We start from the raw sequence: 20,678 nt of genomic DNA, 5'->3' as shown, positions 1-20,678 counted from the left end.
AGAGAAAACATTATTTTCAAAAAGGACCGCAGAAGGTATACTCCATCCCACAGGAAATCAAAAAGCATCTGACTTCTATGAGTTAATCGATAATGTCTTCGGTATTATGAATAGTATCAACAAGAAAAACAAGTATTTAACAAACTAATTTTGTTAAGTACTTGTTAAAGTTATTCTTATTGTATCCTTAGTAACTAATTATTGATTAGATTTTGTGCTAAATTAGCATTCTAGATAAAATATAATAGTATAAAACATTAAAGTAATTGGCGTAAAAAGACTTGCTTCCTTTACTCACACTTTTGAAAAATTAAATAACTGTATTAGGTACTCTGAGTAAAGCTATTTTGTCAAAATTAAGGTAACAATCTTACATACATTTATTTAATTGTAATATAGATATAAGTATAAATTACAAAATTATTTAAAAAATTATTATATTGAATCGGAAGAGAATTATAACAATGTAAAATTTACAATTAGGCAAAAAATCAAACGTAGGTTAGCAGAAATGTTGCCATATATGTCATATATGTTTAAAACTATGTCAATGTAAAATTGTTTTTCGAGTAAATTTAAACAGCTGCTATTATAGTTATCTTAGAAGCAGTATAAAAATTCTCTCAGTTCACATGCAGATAAAGAAATGATTAGAAATAAACGTTCACTAAATAAAAAACCTGCAAATAAAAATTGAAAAAAACCCACGGAACTTTATGTTAAAAGAGTAGCACATTTTATCTATTATTTTAAAATTGAGTAAGTATTATTAAATTTTTTAATGGTTCAGTCTAAAATGCATAAAGCAGTAACATTGTCTCTTCCAAATAATAGCTATCTTTCACACACAGCTTATTTCAAACGCTAGTTCAAAATCGCTAATTTTCAAGCTGTGAATTGCATCTGCGCGCTCAGTGTCATCATGACTACGTCATCACTTCTCACTTTCTGCTTCAGGGGGAAAAGCTTTATGAGCTAGCCCTTCTCTTATAAGTCCTGAGACATCCATCCATCGAACTGCCGGTGGAGAGTCTAGGGAAATTCAGAAGGCACGTCGCGTCGCGTTAATACGCAACGCTAGCGCCATCTATCAATTAATCAAAATAATTTCCACAACATGGGAAAAACTCTTACTATGAAAAAATTAAAAAGAAGACATTTTTAATTAATTACATAGTTAATTTTGCTTTTGCTAAGAACCGTTTCATAAATTGTGCTTTGCGCATTATACCTGGTTTATTTACTAGATTCAAAATACCCTGCTCAACATTGAAAATGCAACACCAAGAAGGAGTGGACAGAAAGTCATGAAATTTGGAAAAAGGACAGAGACAGTAAGCAGCAATAAGTTATCTTCATTTCAAAATGATAGTCAGAATACAGAGCGAGAACGGCGTCGGCACGGTAGGATGTAGGACCACCGCGGACAGCGATGCGTGAAGAAACACGTCTAAACATAGAGTGAGTAAGAGTGCGATGGTGTCCTGAGGGATGGCTCTCCATTTCCTTTCAACCATTTGCCACAATTCGTCTTCTGAACGAGGCTGGGGCAGAGTCTGCTAACGACCTCCAATCACATCCCACACGTTTGATTGGTGACAAGTCAGGAGAGTACGGTGGCCAGGGAAGCATCTGCATACCTTGCAGAGCATGTTGGCAGATGCGAGCACTGTGTGGTCGGGCGTTATCCTGCTGAAAAATTGCATTAGGCAGCCCCTGAAGGTAGGGGGATTGCCACCGGCCGCAGTACATTATCCAAGTATCGTTGGGTCGTCATAGTCCCCTGAATACGAACTAGAGGTGACCTGGAATCGTAGGCAATAGCGCCCCACACCATTATGCCATGTAGTCGCGTGATGGGGCATTCCACAGTTATTGTCGGATTAGATATGTCTCCACGTCGACGCCACAAGTCTGAGAAAACGACATTTTGCCATTCTGTCATCCACATCGCTCCAGTCCGGCACCATCCTAAACGTTGGCGTCTATGCTGTGGGGTCAATGGCAGTCTTCTTAACGGACGCCGTGAGTGCAGGCCCCCTTCAACCAATCGATGGGAAATGGTTCTGGTCCACACGGGAACATCCAGGGTATCGCGCACATGCTGTAGAATTGCGGTACAAGTGACTTGCGGGACCGCCACAGCTAATCCGTCGATCCATGAGTGCTGACGTCACTCTGGCTGCACCTGCACCCCTCCTTCTTCCAACCATGTTCGCCATAGCCGATGCACCGTGCTCGCATCCATGTGGGTATTAGCTGCGATCTGACGTAAGGACCAACCCGCCCTTCTCAGTCCGATCACCATATCCCAAGTTGTCCCTACTCCTCCGGATGGGATCAAGGTGACAGCCGGGAATGCGTCAGAAGAGGGAGAAAAGCCATTTGGGTTAGTCTATTTCTTATAAGGTCCATGATCCACGCATGCTGATGTCACTGTGGCTGTACCTGCACCACTCCTTCTTCCCACATTCCACATCCAACCATGTTCGCCATAGCCGATGCACCGTGCTCGCATCCATGTGGGTATCAGCTGCGATTTGACATAAGGACCAACCCGCCCTTCTCAGTCCGATCACCATACCCCTCGTAAAATCGTCTATCTGCTGGAAGTGCCTTCGTTGACGGTGGCCTGGCATTCTCTTCTATTACACGTATCCTCCAGGACAAAAACCAACTTTCTTCGGTAATTCGTCTGGCAGAAATAACGACACGAATATTGCCCATTCTGCACCTTTCCTTATATCTTACTTCACGTGCGCCGAAGAGCTGCACATTTCACATCATTCGCAGAACTCAGTGCCGTGCGTCTATTCTAAAATTTGCATAAATTTCTGACCACTCTTTCTTGGTGTTGCATTTTCAATGACGAGCAGTGTATTATATAATAAGTTGCTAAAATGGAACTTTATAATATGACAGAGAAAAATAAAAACGTTTTATTTTAATGTTAGTTTTTAAATATAATTTCAATATATTACCATTATTTTAATGAAATTTATCAATGTTACACTGTTTTAAAAAAATCACTGAAAAATTCCCAGATATCAGAATTAAAAATTTTCTATATAAACTGATCTTAAAATCGCCAAATTTAGAACCATTAAATAAAAGAATTCACATCACCAAAAGCGAAAATTTCTTCATCAGAAAAAGTGAATTTCAAAATGTTTATGTTTCACTTCTTGCTTAGAAACTCGAGTATCCTACCATTTATTATATTAGAAAAAGGAACCATTTATAACCCATTCAAAAGATAACCATATACATCAGTGAACTGCTAAAGATATTCCCCCAAAATACTAATTCACACTCAAAATGGCAGTCGTAAAGACAGGCCGAAATTTCAGATGATTAAAATTAAGTACCGTGCTCTTTTACCTTCAGGTGTTATAAGGTGTTCATGGCGAGAAAGGAAAGCATTTTCTTTAACTTCATGAAATGAGAACAATGCGACTCGTACCATAACTGCCAACCTTGAAATCTTAAAAACTGGTAGGCTGCCTAGTGAAGCCATTTCAGAGGAACACAAACTGATTTTAATTCACTTTATAATTCAGGGTTCAGGTTACTGAACTATTTGTAATTTAATTCTGATGTAATTAGATATTTTAAATTTTATGTTCTTTGGCTATTTTTATTTTCTTACATTTTTATACTGAGAAAATTCTGAGTTGCGAAGGAATGCTTTTACTTATCAAAGTACTTTTAAATATGATGAAAATAAAATTAATAATCAATGTACGTAGTACAGTCAAATACCGAAAATCCACGTTGCCTCTCAAAATATAAACATTCAGTTTGTAGGTTCCGGAAAACGCAACATTGAGTACGAAATATCGAAGAAAAATACTTACTGAATAATGACGTCATAATTACCGAATAATAATGAGTCATAACGGAAATACCAAATTAATGACATAAAAAAAAATAAGATAAAAATTTTCTCTCTCTAATCTCTGCATCGAGGTAAAAGAGCAGATGATTCACTCAACTCTTCAAATTCACGATTCAGGTTGTATTTTCTGAGCTTTGTTATTTTACGAGATTGTTTAGTGCTGCCTTTTTTTTTATCCTGATATTTTGTGGATAAATTAAGAATATTTTAAATTTCAGCCCTTTTTAATATAATGACAGATAAGAAACACACTTATGATTTTACTGCTTGCAACGTTAAAAAACGTAAAAACGTTGCATTGACGGTAACGCGAAAAGGTGCAAATTCCGCAAAAGATGACAGCAGGTGCTACTCCTCGATTTATAACAGAATAGTATGGAATTGTGACACGATTGTGTATGATATACGGAAAAATAAAGAAAAGCTGTTGAAATTTTACAGTAACAGTGATTCTAACACCAGAAATCTTTGCATGAGGCGAAACCGGCAAACCTCGATGCTGTGTACATATAATACAATGAATAATATAATCAATTTATATATGTAATAATAATTTAATGAATATAATTAATTATTGCAATAATGTATGTAATAATTTAATTAAATGTATCTAATACACCTTATTTATTTTGCACTTCTAGTCCGAATATTATGCTTTTCCTTTTCTGTCTTGAAATCTGCACAACCTCTGGTCCAGGTGGAAGAATGGAATTTTCCGAAGTAAAGTTTAACTAATTTAAACAATTTCATGCATTGTTGGGAAATATTTTCCTTAGTTAAGGCTAAACATTAAAAACCAAGAGATGTGAAGAAAAATAGGCATTTCCGGGCAAAACCAGGAGAGTTAGCAGTTATGTTCATACATAGCTTTAAGTATTAGAGAAAAAATAAAACAGGTTACTTCCCTATTACAATACACTATATCACATACTATTGCACATGAGGAAATTTTAGGTTAAGTCATTTCTTTAATTATTGCATAATCTTAATTACGAGTTATTTTTTATACTCCACGTGTTTAAAATCCATTTCAGAGTACAGCATTTTGGGATTATGCAATTGCAAAGAACAATTTTATCCATTGCTATGCAATGTTCGCTGAATTTTAAAGCAAGATGTCTATTTTGAAAGTGTAAAAAGCAATTCCCTGGATGTTCAATGATAATTTTTTTATTACTTTTATAACTTTCAGGAGAAATCATACATTTATGATATTAACTAAATAAACTGCAAATGCCTAATAAAATATATACATAAATTACCTGATGACTATCTAAATAAATCATTATCCTTTTTTATATAGCTTCTATAACTATCAGTTAATAACTAAATATGTAATGGAACGATACAACAGAAGTAAAACAATATATTTAATAATCAACATTTCTAGTATAATTACAAAATCATGTTGGCGTGAGATTTGTATCACGTTTCTCTATCTTCCTCAACTGTTTCTTGGACATCCTTTTTATTTTAGCAGAATTTCGAATCTAAAAAAGTAAAAAGAATCATTTTAAATTTTATTTTAACTGTAAATTCACAACAAGGAAGAAGAGAAATAATGAAACTCACCTAAGTACTTTTTATGAACATATAAAATTAAAGGTTAAAAGATTTGAAGAAACACGTTTTTATTTTTTTTAACGTATCATGTAATCCTTATTTAATAATTAAAATTTGTATTTTAAGTTGCTAAAGTATGTCTTCTTCTCATATTCAGATAATACTTGCTAATTTAAAGGTAAATAGTAGTTTGGTAATCTTTTTAAAAACAAAATTAATAAAACCACCAATAAGTAACTTTGCACCTGATAACTTTTATATGTGTAAAAAGTCAATTATGCCACTGTAGTTGTATAAATACTCAAGTACCTAATAATATTACATGCTTTTCAATGTGCTATGTTCATCATTTAAATTGTGTCTTTAAGAAATAAATTATTCCCCTCCTGGTTTTGAAGCAATAAAATTTCTAAGAATAGTTGGGAAATATATGAGTAAACACAGTACAGTACAAAGTCCGAAATCCAGACATCCATTATCCGGAATGATCTAAAATCTGGACTTCAAAACCACCAACAAAATTTTTCTCATAGGCTTTACGCATGTGCAGTTGATTCCCCCCTCCGCACATAATAAAACATCTGGAGAGTCCCGATTCTTAATTTCACTTCGACACTACATAAAATACCTTGTCATTGAAGAAACAATTATTTTAGCATAAATTTCTATGATCAATAATTTAGCTCTGTTACTGCGTATCAAAACATTCCACATAGATACATTGTTGATCTGATGTCAACCTGGCGAATCATTATTTATTATACTTTCCTTTCATCACCGCATGTTTATCAAAACATGACAACTTGAGTAATAACTCATGTAGTGATGCCTAAACAATTTTTTTATGTTAGTAACTGAATAATAAAGGAGTATGGTAACCTTTTATGTTGACATTATGCTTGGCGATGATTACAGATTTAAGTTAAATGCGTTAAAAAATGTTGACGGCAAAATTTATCAAAAATTTCTTTCCATATGCTAAAAAGAGCTTTTTTGATGATACTCATAGACCCAAAGATAACATTTAGGGCAATTTGATTTAAGAATAACTGATTTGTTATTCACATAAACCCAGAACCAGCGCCAGGGCTTGTATGGCTGCACCGAGTAACAGAATTTAGGACCCACAGAGACTGCATCAGGCGATAAGATATCTAGCACCTGCCCTCAATATGGCTTAAGTATATGGTGGGAATTTATTTATTCATAACTCTGATAAGCTTTAAAAGCATGTGCAATAAATAACTAAACTAATACAATTCAGGCTTAATTGTCTCAGTGCACGATAGAAGCAAGACAAAATTTAATGGAACAACTTGCAGTTAGTCGCCAAGCTCATGATGCATAGCCAAATATGTATAGTGAAGAATAGCTAAATTTGATGACGATAGCCGCTAATTTTAAAGGTTTGGGGATATCGTAAAACAAAGGTGAAATTTTTCAATTAACGGATTTTGTAAAGAAATGTGGAGAAGTAGTAATAAATGAAGATGATATAGAAGAAGTTTTTCATTGTGATGACAATGCTTCTCAATCATCAATCAAATAATGAATGGCGAAATTTGTATATGGTTCTAGATAGAAAGTACCACTACCGATAGTGAAGAAAAAGACAGAGAAGTTACTGAAAGTGAGAAAATTTCGATCAACAAGTTAGTCAGAATTCTCAAAACAGCAGTTACAGAACTTCAACAATATAACTAAACAAGAGATTATGTCTGTCTACAGAATTAAAGAGAAAGTATTAGCACAAAAAACGAAGCAACTTAAACAACTTACATTGAAAGAAATGTTTAATAAGGTAAAGAAATAAATATTAAGCTTTTTTTCGTAAATTTTGATACCCTTAGATACTTCATTATTTCATAAATCATGATTTCATATTTTTAATTTTATAATTTCTACATACCATCTTATTAGATCTAAACTGATGATCTAATATCTGGAATCGCCGAAGTCCTGACGAGTCCGGATTTCGGACTTTGTACTGTATTAATATAGACAGGTCTCCCTAACTCCTTGTGAGTTTCAGTGTTACACAGAATATTTCACAGTATTATGAAAGTACTACTTCAGCACTATTGAATGATGAATCCTATAATAAAGGTATGCATCATTTAAATTTTATTCTTAGTACTTTACTAGAAATGAATAAAAAATTCAGTACTGCTGGAAAGTCGATTGAACACAGCTTCATTTATTGGCTTAAAATCTTTAGGAGAAAAATTATCATAAAATAACATAATTAGAGATAAAAAATTTATTATGTGAAATTTATAATCTGAAACTTACAACTTGTACAACTTCACTCTTTCTCTCATTTTCACGCTTCCTCTCTATTTTTTCTCTTCTTTTTTCCTTGCGCATCTGTATAAAGATAAGCACATTATAACATATATATATATATATATTCAGTTCAGTTATATACATATATATATATATATATATATATATATATATATATATATATATGTATATAACTGAACATCAAAAATAAAAAGGAAACAAAATTTTTTTTAAAAAAGAATTAACATGATATTTTTTTATAATAAAATGCCTAAGTAGTTTTACAAAAAATTAAATAAGAGTTTACAAACTTGTTTTTCTCTTTCTTTCTCTTCTCTTATTTCAGCAGCATGCCGCAACATGGTTTCTCGTTCTTGACGGAGCTTTAGCTTTTTTTCCCAAGATGTTTTAAGAGGTTTAACTTGGCACATATTTGAAAATCTAAAAGGTTTTGGAAATTTTAAATGCAAACACTATTTTCTTATAATCCTATTTTAAATTACAATTAAGATAAAAAAATATCTAATACACGATAAAATTAATTATAGTTAATTTGCATGAAATTTATTCACAGAATGTGAACTACGAATTTTTTATTAAAATAAAAAATAAATAAATAAACCTAAAATAGAAGTGATTGCAGTTTTGACTGGTTGATGTAATTCGCATTTATTCTAGCCTTTTTTTCATGATATTAAGCAGAAATCACATTCAGACATTTAAAAAATTCAAACCAATTTGTTTTTTACATTAAAAATAACAGAAACTAAATTTCAACAATAAAATTAAATAAATATATATGAATTATTTACAACTAAATAAACAAAAGTCAAATATACTCATTCCATCAACCATTTTTAAAAAGCATTGTTAATATAATATTGTTTAGTATTTTTCAGCAGAATAATGCAAAACTTAAAATTCTTGATAACTTGATATATTCATTTTTCAGTTTTGGAACTCATCAAGAGAATCTACAACATTTCACAATTCTGATTCTGTTAGCATGCCAATGTCATCTACATCAGCTACTCTACACAAATTTTTCTTTCTTAAATCATACCCACAATATCTCTGTCAGCTTTATTACACACTGTAGAGCTCACAGTTGCTCACCAGGATTTGAAGCTGAACTGAGCTACCAGAATTGAGAGATTTCATCACTGAGCTGTAATTACTTAAGATAAGCTGAAAATAATTTATATGTATGAAGATCCAACAATACCAAAAGATGCATGGGGATATAAATTCAGGCCCGCGTCAAACCTAATCAGTGCTGTCATGCAAATGTCTAGTGAGCACCTTTATGTAGTGAAGATATTAAAGGGACTGTGCTTATGATTAACATTTAAAATGAAGCATTAATAACATAATAATATGAAGAATCAAATATATATATATTATAATTTGTCTAAATATGCAAACATTTTGTGCTTTGTTAAAAACCACACTCAAACATATTCATTGAAGAATTATACATTAATTTATGTTATAAAAAGCCGCCCAAATGGTACTGTGGCTAGCCTTGTTGACTGCCATGCAAAGGCCTCGGGTTCGAATCCTGGAAAAGATATAGATGTTTGCAAATGTCCGTGCGGCAGGGGGCACTCTAAATAGGCGAAGCGAAAGTCCTCTTGAAAGGTTGGTGGTAGGAGACACTCGGACCTGTCTCCCCCAGGGTGATTTCCATCAAAATTGGGGGTGAAACTGAGTTAAATCGCACTGTAACCTATAAGGTGCTAAAAGCTGGTTGCCAACGACCGGCGTATCTTACGATCCTTGCCACAAAGAACTTTGTGGGCTTTGGCTGACTATAGGCCAGACAAGTGAGCATTAGTCAACAACAACATGTTACAAAAAAAGTAACACTGCAAGCGAAGCGAAATAATATACTAAACGCATTGCATACCAAATATATTCCTGAACACTATTTATTGTCTTAAAATTAAAAATAAACTAATATATATATATCTGATAAGTTTGCACTGAATAAATTCTTGTTCGCAGCGTAGTTTACAAGGTTCAAACTGTGATTACAACAGGGCATAAAAAATGCTCTAGGGCTGATATCTAGGGATATATCCAAAATTCTTTTCTGCACACCGCTATGTTGTTGACAACGATATAGCTCAGAGTTTCAACTGGCGATGCTATATTTCCAGGTCATGCATAAGACCTATACTATTTACATCACTTTGCTTTTTTATCAGTTAATGCTTTTTGCAGTTTTTGACATAAGTTGAGCTGATCTTGTAAATATATGTGAACCAAAATACATGATGCCAATGCATATGTAAGGGTACGGGGCTGCCATAGACTCGTTTGACAAATTTCTTAGTCCTTATTTTGTTCTACTGTTGCAATAGTAGTAATTTGGGCAACATTTATCTTTTCTGTGATTTTGGGGGGGGGATTGCTTGTTATTCTACGTAAAAAAAGGTACGTGCAGTTACATATTATGCCAAACTTAGGTTAGCTTTGTAATTCAGAAAAGTGGCGATTTGAGCATAATTACTCGAAAAATATATTTTTTGTTTACATGAACCATTTGTTTATTAAATTAAAAATTATTATCTTTCAAGAAAGGATTGGCATATTTACGAAGTAGTTTAGTAACCACAGAATTTAAAATATACCCATTTGAGATTTGGAGTCGAGTAAAAATATACAAGGTATTCTGAAATCAAAAATTGGCCATTTTCTGATTTTTGGCTACACGGAAAAACTGAAGGAAAACGTTTCGTTAGTTTCATTATGTCTCTAAATTTGATTTATTTACTTTAATAAACAAAAGAGTACTATTCCCTTCTTGAATTATTTAGTATTGATCTAATAATTCATATATTTTCCAAGTAATGGTTTAAGATATACTCACTTTTTCAGAAGTAAGGTAAATTATTTCAAACAGTGACTTTCTGAATATTTTTAAGAAGTGTTTTTACGCAATAGTTCTTATAATAGTTATTTTCCACTTTTTCTGTTTTTATTTTTCCCTAGATGTTGGAAGAAAAACAGAAAAACAGGAGGGGGAAAAAAAAAAAAAAAAAAAAAAAACTTTGAATATCAGAATGTAAAAATAAAAATAAAAAAAAAAAAAAAAAAGGCTAGAGGAAGATTTAATAAACCAGAACTTTAAAATTATTCAGTTTTTCTAAAACCCAAAGAATACCCAAGCTGACGCTATTAGCACTAGTTATTCATCAATGTCTCAGCTACCATTGAAATTACAAAAGAACTTAATAATCAGAAAGAGTGTAGAAAGCGTTTTCATCCGAGAATTACCTTTAACTTCAAAGCAGCTGGTCAAAAAAACAGAAGAAATACTATTAAAATTTGCAATTTCTGCAATAGATACGCATTTGCCTGTGCCTGATGATTCTGGATTATGCCCAAGTCCATGACAACGAAAGAGTTAATCCGATTTCCTAGAATGATTACGAAAAAATAAACTTGTTAATTTGGAATTTCAAATTTTATTAAAATAGAGACCAAGCCTTGGCGCAATGTTATTGAAAGAATTATCTATGCCATTCAGTTTTTAGCCAAACAAATCTTAGCCTTGTGTGGTTCTAGTAACAAATTATTTGAAAGAAATAATAATTTTTTAAAGTGTATGGAAATGATCATAATATTTGACCCTATCATGTCTGTATATATTAATAAAATTCAAACTAAAAACATATGCTTGGAGATAAAAATAAAAATAAAATAATTAGCTTATTAGGGAATAATACAAAGCAAATTATTTTAAATAAGGTCAAACAGGCAAAGTATTTTTCTATTTTACTTGATTGTACCCCTGATGCCAGCCATCAAGAGCAGATAGTATTAATTTGTATGAGGTATTTTAATTTAGAAAATACAGACATGAGTATTGAAGAAAGGTTTTTAGTATTTTGTGTTACAACAGATGCGTAACGTTCTTATGAAAGACCTTAGGGGAAAATGGTTTAGATGTTAGTAATTTATGAAGCCAAGAATACGACAATGGTTCAAACATGAAAGCTAAACAGTTTTTGAGTAATTATGCTCAAATCGCTACTTCTCCAAATTAAAAAGTTAACTTGAGTTTAACATACTATGTAACTGCACTTACCTTTTTTTTTTTTTTTAATGTAGAAAAACAATAATAGCAAGCAATCACAAAAAAGATAAATATTGCACAAATTACTATGTTTGCAACAGTAGACACAAAATAAGGATTAAGAAATTTGTCGAATGCATCTACCCTTACATATGCATCGGCATCAAGTATTTGCACGTTAAAATAAGACAGAAGAGAACACCAGAGACGAAATCCCGCCCTGGTTATAACTCTTGGCCAAATAAGACAGTGTGCTAGGAGAGGACACTGACACTAACAGCTGGCAAGCTCGAGGGCGCCATAACACAGTTAAACGCCTCGACCCCTAAAGGCAATTCAAAAGGCTGCTAACCTATTGGTTCAGTAGACGAGCTAAGACTAAGCTGAGTCGACAGACTACTCAGCAACTCGCATTCCATGTCCCTGTTCTGGAGGGATGGTAAAAACATCTGCCATCAACAGGGACCCCAACCCAAGACAGCATAAGAAAGTCATTTAAACACTGTCAGACAGACCGTGCAGCCAATCCAGCCTGCTAACACTAAGTTGTGGCATACAGATGTCAGCTTTAGCCGCCCCCAGAGGGAAACCAAGGAAGGATATGAATATGCAGTTTTGAGGCCCCAGATGCACTGGAAACCTTAAGCAGTTTAAAGGCTCTCTGAATTCGCCAACTCCATCAATGGAAGTGTTTCACCCTGGGCAAACCATGAATATCTTACTATATAGCTCCACTACAACCAACAGAATGGACAAGACAGTACCATATGGTTGCTGCAGAGCCTGAAACAGCCATCACCAGTGACAACTCCAGTCCTGTGGGGGCTGATATTAAACACCGTGGCCGAGACTACTTAGGTACAGAATCTAATCAGTAGCTTCCCAGGTTTTACCTAAGTTGATTCCTGGACGGGTGTTCAAAAAAGACATGAATTTTCCTGTTCAGACAGGCAGCGATACAAACTGTTTGATTTAATGATTGTCCAGCGCCTTTTTGAATCGGCGCCATCGTGCGCCTATTGTTAGTGCAGGCCCGTATAAATTTACCTATTTTGATAATGAAGATTTACCAATTTTGATAATGAAGATTTACCTATTTTGAAAATGAAGTTATGTTAAATGCAGTATTGAAGGGCACGATCCTTAAGTACACTGCTCAAAAAAAAAAAAAAAAAAAGGGACAGTCCTATATCTCCCGATCTACTGGGCCGATTGACAAAATTCAAATTGCATTCTTCATGTCTCGAAAGCGCGACTTAGGATATATATTAGATTTATATATAGCACTATTCTAACATAGGTATTTTGACACAAAATCGGACTTTTTCTGAAATAACATACCAATATTTTTACATATTTCGATTCTACGACTCAAATTACGCCTAAATATGAAATTTTGTAAAATTTGGAGCAAAATTTCCGGAGAAATTCACAAATTTATGTTGGCACTTTTTTGTCAGTTTGCGCCAAGAATACTTCACTTGGCGAACTTCTTAACGTATGGCAACTTAGTTTCCTTTCCCATGAGAGGAAAAAACGTCACCATCGTTCCTTTTTTCCAAATAATATTCTTTATATTATATTTTTAATTATAACTTATTCTTTTAAGTATTTTTTCTTTTTCGAATTTCATTTTAATTGTTTAAGTTGCAAGTTTTTTTTTTTTTCGAATAACTGTTTTAAAAATTTCTATTTACCTATTCGAACTGCGTAAATAAAGGTGCAGTGTTTATTTTTTTTCAAATAGTTTTCTTTATATATATTTTTCATCATAGTTATTATTTTAGGTAATTTTTAAATTTTTATACTTTTAATTCTTTGTGTTGCATTGTCTCTTCAGATAATTGTTTTAAAATTTTCTATTTATTCCTTCGAACTGAGCATTTTAAATATATTTATTAATATCAATTTTCCAGAATTTGATTTTATTTATTTGAACTGCGTTTCTTTCGGAAGAATACTTTGTAACCCAGACTACGATGAGTTTGAAAACTGCATACTATATTAAAAGAGAAAATACAGTAAAGCACAGTTTTACACGCCTTTCAATGTTCCATTCAGAAAAGATATACAGTCAAAAGTCGTTAATCCGGACTCGTCGGGACTTCGGCGATTCCGGATTATCGATTTTTCCGGATTATAGATCATCAGTTTAAATCTCGTAAGATGGCATGCAGAAATTCTAAAATTAAAAATATGAAACCGTAATTTATGAAATAAAGAACAATTATGATGTAAAGGGTATCAAAATTTGCAAAAAGAAAAAGCTTAATATTTATTTGTTTACTTTATTAAACATTTCTTTCAATGTAAGTTGTTTAAGTTTTGCTTCGTTTCATGTGATAATACTTTCTCTTTAATTCTATTAAACAGACATAATTTCTTGTTCATTTACAAAGTTCTGCTGTTCAAGTCCTATAATTGCTGTGTCTAGAACACCGATTAATTTGTCAATCGAAATTTTTTCGTTTTCAATAACCTCTGTCACTTTCTTCGCTATCGAAAGCGAATTATAATGACGAGGAACTTGTTTTAAATCATATCAAAGACGGAGCATATCGAGATGAAATACTATATTTGGTAAGGAATTATAAGCCAAATAAAATAAAAACATCTGCGCTGAAGATAAGGATAGTGTTGACAGATCAACTTCCAATTCATTACGCGCCCGCCGCGGCGATCCCCCCGCCGAGCAGCGTGAAATTGATAAACAGATTTCGAATTTCAAAACATACTTTCGCTTTAGATCCTTTACATATCAACAAATATATATCGGAAATTCTATTTGATATAATCGAAAGTTTAAGCTTACTTTTATAAAATTGCTCTTACAGTCTGCAAAAAATAATAAGTCGGATCCAATTCGAAAATTAAGGAACCACGCAATCATCAACATTAACTGAAATAGATAATTAGATAATTTTACCTTATACGTCCATTATACATAAAACGCGCACGCGAAAACGTATTCTGCACTTGCGCACACTCATATGCGCAGTCGTAAAAGGTCTTACGCGCTCGCGTAAACGCCTATGCGCATGTGTCAACACGGCGCATGCGCAGAAAGTTTTTAGTTTTGAGGTCCGGATTATAGATCATTCCGAATTATGGGTGTCTGAATTAACGACTTTTGACTGTATATAAATAAGAGAGATGTATAACCGACATTTTAACTTAGGATGACTTGCATACACTGCTTTAAACAGTTTTATCATTGTGCAAATTGCTTTACACAATTTTATCCTACATTTAGTTTCTTAAAATGCTATTCATATTTTAATCAAACATTTTATTTTTGAAATCGCAAGAATCAAATATCATAACATTGAAAAGTTTTAAATTAAAAAAATACAAATAATAAATTTTACGAAAAAATTTATTTTTCTTCTCTTTTTCTTTAAGCATTCTGAAAGTATATTAAAAAGTATCCAACTTTTCGAAACATTTTGGTATTTCTGACAATCATTTTAAATAAAGTTATCGCCTTCCATTTCATAAAGGCCCACAAACGGCCGAGCGGTAAAGACGCTGATCACTGGTAGTTCGGTCCGAGGTTCAAATCCCGCGAACAGACTGGTTGCATGGGTGTTTTCGTGGTTTTCCTGATGTGTAACGTGTATACGAGCCAGTTTCCCTTAGAAAGTCCTTCACGAAGGCATCCCTCCCTTTAGGCAGATAGCCCTCGTGTGCTTTGCCATAATTAAAGAATCCAATCCAATCCTTAATTAAATATAATTGATTTGTAACTTCTACTAGAACTGACGTTAAGAATTGAAGTGCAAATAAATAATATCGTGTGCAATCTTGATTAATATAAAATTAAAAATATTTGCATTCAGACAGAAAGTTTTTTGAAATATTTTCAATTACTTTATAAGAAGGATTTATTAATAACCGTAATAATTACTTATTATATTACTGATGATTAGGAATCAGTTCTTGACAATTACATTCAAAATTAGAATTTTAAATTAGAATAACGAAAATACGCTACGCACAAAAATACATTTTAGAATAAAAAATGAGTTGATTTTTTATGTTTTAAAACTTCTTGAATTCATTTAATAAACATCGTATCCTCGTTGTTAATTGAATTCAGAATGTTGGGTGTCGTTTATATAATTATTCTTACTTGTCCACAGAATCTGCTGACTTATCCAGCGATTAAGTAGCTGCAGATCATTTCTACATAACCATTGAACTTCCATTAATTCAGTCTCTAGAGGGTTGTATATTTATATCATAATTTGACTTTTATAAAAATGATTATTCTAAATCTTATGTTTCTATAAAAATATACTGTGCTTTAAAAATATGGATAATAGTACCAGCCGCTCTTTCAGCCACTTCAAAAGCATCAGTTTGTTTAGAAATAAATTGTGCAGTTAATGTCATAAAATTCAAATAAACATCAAACGAAAATTCTCAGTTTTAGACAATTCAATTTAAACGAAGTAAAGTAGCAGACGATAAAACGCCAAAGGTAAAAATTTACTCTTACAGAAATTTACTCTTATTTAAAAAAAAAAAAAAAAAAAAAAAAAAAAAAAAAAAAAATAGAGAGAAATTTAAAAAAAAAATTAAAAAATAGCTTTTCATATAGTATTAATAAATATTTATTATGCATCATTGAGGGAAAAAATGTCATATAATTAATTCTCCGTAAAATTTTACTTGAAATTTAAGGTTAAAAATAGCTGTGGCAATACAGTGTAACAAAAATCCATAGACCACATTTGGTGTTATTATCGCTCAAAAAAAAAAGATGCCAAATTTCAAAACGCGAAAATATGTAAATTTGTGTATATCTTAGAAAATTTTGAATAAAAAAGTCTAATTTTTTGCAGATATGCTTAAAAATATACCTACTTTAAGATGATGGTAAAAATTTTATAGGTTATAATTCAAAATTTTTTTCGAAAAATTTATAAAAATTATTTAAAAATAGAAATTTTAAAAATAAAACACAAAAAATGGGTAAATTTTATTTGGAATGAACCTAAATTTCGAAATGTGAGAGAAAAAATCAAAAAAGTTTAATAAAAAAAAGAGAGATAAATAAATATTTGCCAAATTCAATTAACATTGAGGAGCTAAAATTTTGAGAGCTAATATTTCAAAAACTACTTGTACGATTTTTTACAAAACTTGGTATTCTGGCATAATTTGAGTCGTAGAATCGAAATATGTAAAAAAATTGGTATGTTATTTCAGAAAAAGTCCGATTTTGTGTCAAAATACCTATGTTAGAATAGTGCTATATATAAATCTAATATATATCCTAAGTCGCGCTTTCGAGACATGAAGAACGCAATTTGAATTTCGTGAATCGCCCCAGTAGAACGGGAGATATAGCACTGTCCCATTTTTTTTTTTTTTTTTGAGCAGTGTACCTATGAATCCTTAATCCTACCTGAATTCATAGGTACTTTCAAAGTATCTATTATACATGCTGCTTAATCTTAGAGTCACAATCAGCATAGATCAGCGACTAATCTAATGGGCTCTGCTCTAAATGAATTCTGATGGAAACAGTAGCAGAAAATACAATCAACATTTAATATTAGTTAAAGGAGAAAAGGCAATTTTTGAAAAGTTACATGCATATTATTAACAAACCTGTTTTTTTCAGTTTTCCAAACTCTTCCAGACTTCGGTTTTCCTTTAACAGGAATGATCTTTTCTGAAACTAAAAAAATAACTTAAATAAATTTTTATTTGTTAAAAAACTACTAACAAATTTTTCACATATTTTGGCAGAAATTTCAATAAAATTCCTTTGGTCTTCTATATTTTTAGTCTAGTAATATTTATTTGATACTTCTATGTTATAGTGGCTTTGGCAAGAAACAGACCATGACTGACACATAACAAGCAATTCATTAAATGTGCATATAGTATACAGTTAATTTAATACATGCATACAAAAGCCATTTTGTTTGATCTTTACATTATGGTAACTTGGCGTTTTTTTGGCGAAAATTTGGCGACCAACTCTCCTACAGCAACCTTCTATTTTTTTTTCCCGCTGCCATTTTGTCTTCACGAAGTAAAGACATGTTTCTTTTCTTTTTATCTACTGAACACTTCTTCCAACAATCTACTAGCCGAATTACACTTATGCTAGAAATTTTATCTAACAAAACTGCTTAATCATGACAAATATTCACTGCAAAATTGGGAAAAAGTGCACAATACCATACTCCTTACGCATTTTTCAAAATAACACATACACATAAACCATGTACACGCCGACTTATTTTTACTTAAAAAAACATCCCAGAATTGCACAAAAATGGCATTGCACACACTCTTCACTATATCCATGTACACTGCTTTTTTCTCATAAATTAAAAAAAATTTCACGAAAATACATGACAATTTTCTCAATCTTTAAACCCGGTAAAAAGAACATATATGAAATTACCTGATCGTGAAAAAGTATTTACCCTTTCCAAATATGAACATTTCCACATATAAAAGAAATAAAATATCCAAAAACTTTTACCTCTAAATCATCTATTACATTATACACGTCACCAACGAATTCATACCGCAAGCATTACAAATACTTAGTATCAAATATTTAAATTATTTCCATGCACGTTTACTTCAACTTAAACGTGTACCAAATTCCTACAAACATAAAATTCACAAAATAACTATCATTTAATTAAAATATCACTAAACCATGTACACGTCAACTTATTTTTACTTAAAAAAACATCCCAGAATTGCACAAAAATGGCATTGCGCACACTCTTCACTATATCCATGTATACTGCTTTTTTCTCATAAATTAGAAAAATTTCACGAAAATACATTACAATTTTCTCAATCTTTAAACCCGGTAAAAAGAACATATATGAAATTACCTGATCGTGAAAAAGTATTTACCCTTTCCAAATATGAACATTTCCACATATAAAAGAAATAAAATATCCAAAAACTTTTACCTCTAAATCATCTATTACATTATACACGTCACCAACGAATTCATACCGCAAGCATTACAAATACTTAGTATCAAATATTTAAATTATTTCCATGCACGTTTACTTCAACTAAAACGTATACCAAATTCCTACAAACATAAAATTCACAAAATAACTATCATTTAATTAAAATATAATTAAATTCAAAAACACTACTTAAAATATAAATGAGCACATACATTAAATTAATACATACATAAATACCCATTTCGAATTCACTTTAGTTACGGCCATGGGATCCAAAAATTCACGAACACTGTTTCACACAACACAGAATAAAGCCAAATACAAAATTTCCAGATTTTTTCCCGATTTCCCCCCTTTTCCGATTAAAGAACCGTAATTCGTCCATTAATATCACATGACATATCCCACGATCTCTCATTTCCCTCACACAAAATAATGCGTAATAGGAACTGAGTACTGCTCACATTATTACCAAAGTCCCAGGTAGTAACCTTTATCGCCTCCAAAATGTCGCCAAACTACCAGTTACCATATTGTAAAGATCAACCGCAATGGTTGTAAACATTACACAGAAAAATATCCTAAATTCATTTTAAAAAGACACTTTATAGCAGTTGTCACACTTCAGCAACTCTTATTAATAATGCCTCAAACTTCTAATGATTGATATTACTCATGATTGATATGATGCCTTACATAAACTTTGCTAGGTAGGACTTCCGATGATCATAAGACATAGTACTGTGCTTTTTGTCCTGCCATTTCACCAATCCCCACTAGATAGAAGATTGAAAATAGCGTGCATATTAAACATTTCAAAATGAAAAGCAGAAAAATTTCACTTGCTGAAGAGCTATAATGTCTCAGCACGTGTGAAATTTTAAACTATCTGATAGCAAGGCTAGAATTATGAACTTTTATGCCTGGTGCAATATTGGATTTCCTAAATTTCTAAGATTTCTTCGCCCAGCAGCACGGCACACAGGCTCTTGGACTTCAGTGGTACAGTGAGCCTTAATAATATCCTAATAAAAGTTAAATGCAAAAATATGTTGCTCTCATAATGGGAATCTGCACAGTGAATTCTTTTGTGGTGATTACCTCTGGAAGTGACCAGTATTTCTGAAAAGATATTGTGGGCTGCAATATTATTCTCTGACACTTGAGATGATCACTTTTACGGCTTATGATAAACTGCCTTTCATCGTTAGCAAAAAAAGCATTTCACACACATTCATCTAAATTAATATTTCTCCTTAGTAATAAATAATTTACTATTTTACTTTTATGTACTTTAATTTGTATAACTGGTGTTGGTGTACTTAATTATGGCAAAGCACACGAGGGCTATCTGCCTAAAGGGAGGGATGCCTTTGGTGGAGGACTTTCTAAGGGAAACTGGCTCGTATACACGTTACACAAGGGGAAAACCACGAAAACGCCCATGCAGCCAGCCCGTTCGCGGGATTCAAACCTCAGACCGAACTACCAGTGTTCAGCGTCTTTACCGCTCGGCCGCTGGTGGGCTTTGTATAACTGGAGATCTACAGTATTGTTATATAAATAACGTTTATATTTTAAGCTACTACATTATGATTAGAATATTTTAAAAATTTATTTTACACGATTTTATTATTATTATATCAAATCGTATGTGCTCATAAATTTTGAGAAATATATATTAATAATAAATCCGAAAATCATACCTTCAGTTTCAACCATGCTTGCTTATTTACAGATTTCAGACGTTAACCCTGAAGTAGAAGTTATTCTTTATTTCTGACAAGTTGCATTTTCCTTTGTGAACACATTTCACACCGCTTTAATAATTATTCAATAATATTGTATTTGCAGTATATAGCATACTTTAACTATTATCAATATA

The 20,678-nt window shown here is 32.1% G+C and overlaps 1 protein-coding gene across 1 annotated transcript; it reads right to left on the bottom strand.

Annotated features, from left to right (window-relative positions):
• Positions 1–5,255: 5,255 nt before the first annotated feature.
• LOC118200685 (coiled-coil domain-containing protein 86-like) lies at positions 5,256–20,583 on the bottom strand. Its single transcript, XM_035372641.2, has 5 exons — positions 20,500–20,583; positions 17,451–17,520; positions 8,059–8,188; positions 7,754–7,828; positions 5,256–5,388 (listed from the first exon to the last, which is right to left on the bottom strand). The coding sequence occupies exons 1-5, from the start codon at positions 20,513–20,515 to the stop codon at positions 5,302–5,304; spliced, it is 378 nt and encodes a 125-aa protein (XP_035228532.1). The 5' UTR covers positions 20,516–20,583; the 3' UTR covers positions 5,256–5,301.
• Between the last annotated feature and the right edge of the window lie 95 nt (positions 20,584–20,678).

Source organism: Stegodyphus dumicola, chromosome 10 (assembly GCF_044657685.1).
Source record: "Stegodyphus dumicola isolate Sdum_Otavi_A_Nest chromosome 10, ASM4465768v1".
Taxonomy (NCBI): domain Eukaryota; kingdom Metazoa; phylum Arthropoda; class Arachnida; order Araneae; family Eresidae; genus Stegodyphus; species Stegodyphus dumicola.
The sequence above is the reverse complement of the archived record's forward strand: the minus strand, read 5'-3'. Positions and strand labels throughout refer to the sequence as shown.

Excerpts from the sequence above, each read along its gene's own strand:
- LOC118200685 (XM_035372641.2), bottom strand. Across the intron at positions 7,829-8,058 it reads AGAAAGAAAGAGAAAAACAA|ATGCGCAAGGAAAAAAGAAG; the intron begins GTTTGTAAACTC and ends ATCTTTATACAG. Across the intron at positions 5,389-7,753 it reads AGAGTGAAGTTGTACAAGTT|ATTCGAAATTCTGCTAAAAT; the intron begins GTAAGTTTCAGA and ends TTACTTTTTTAG.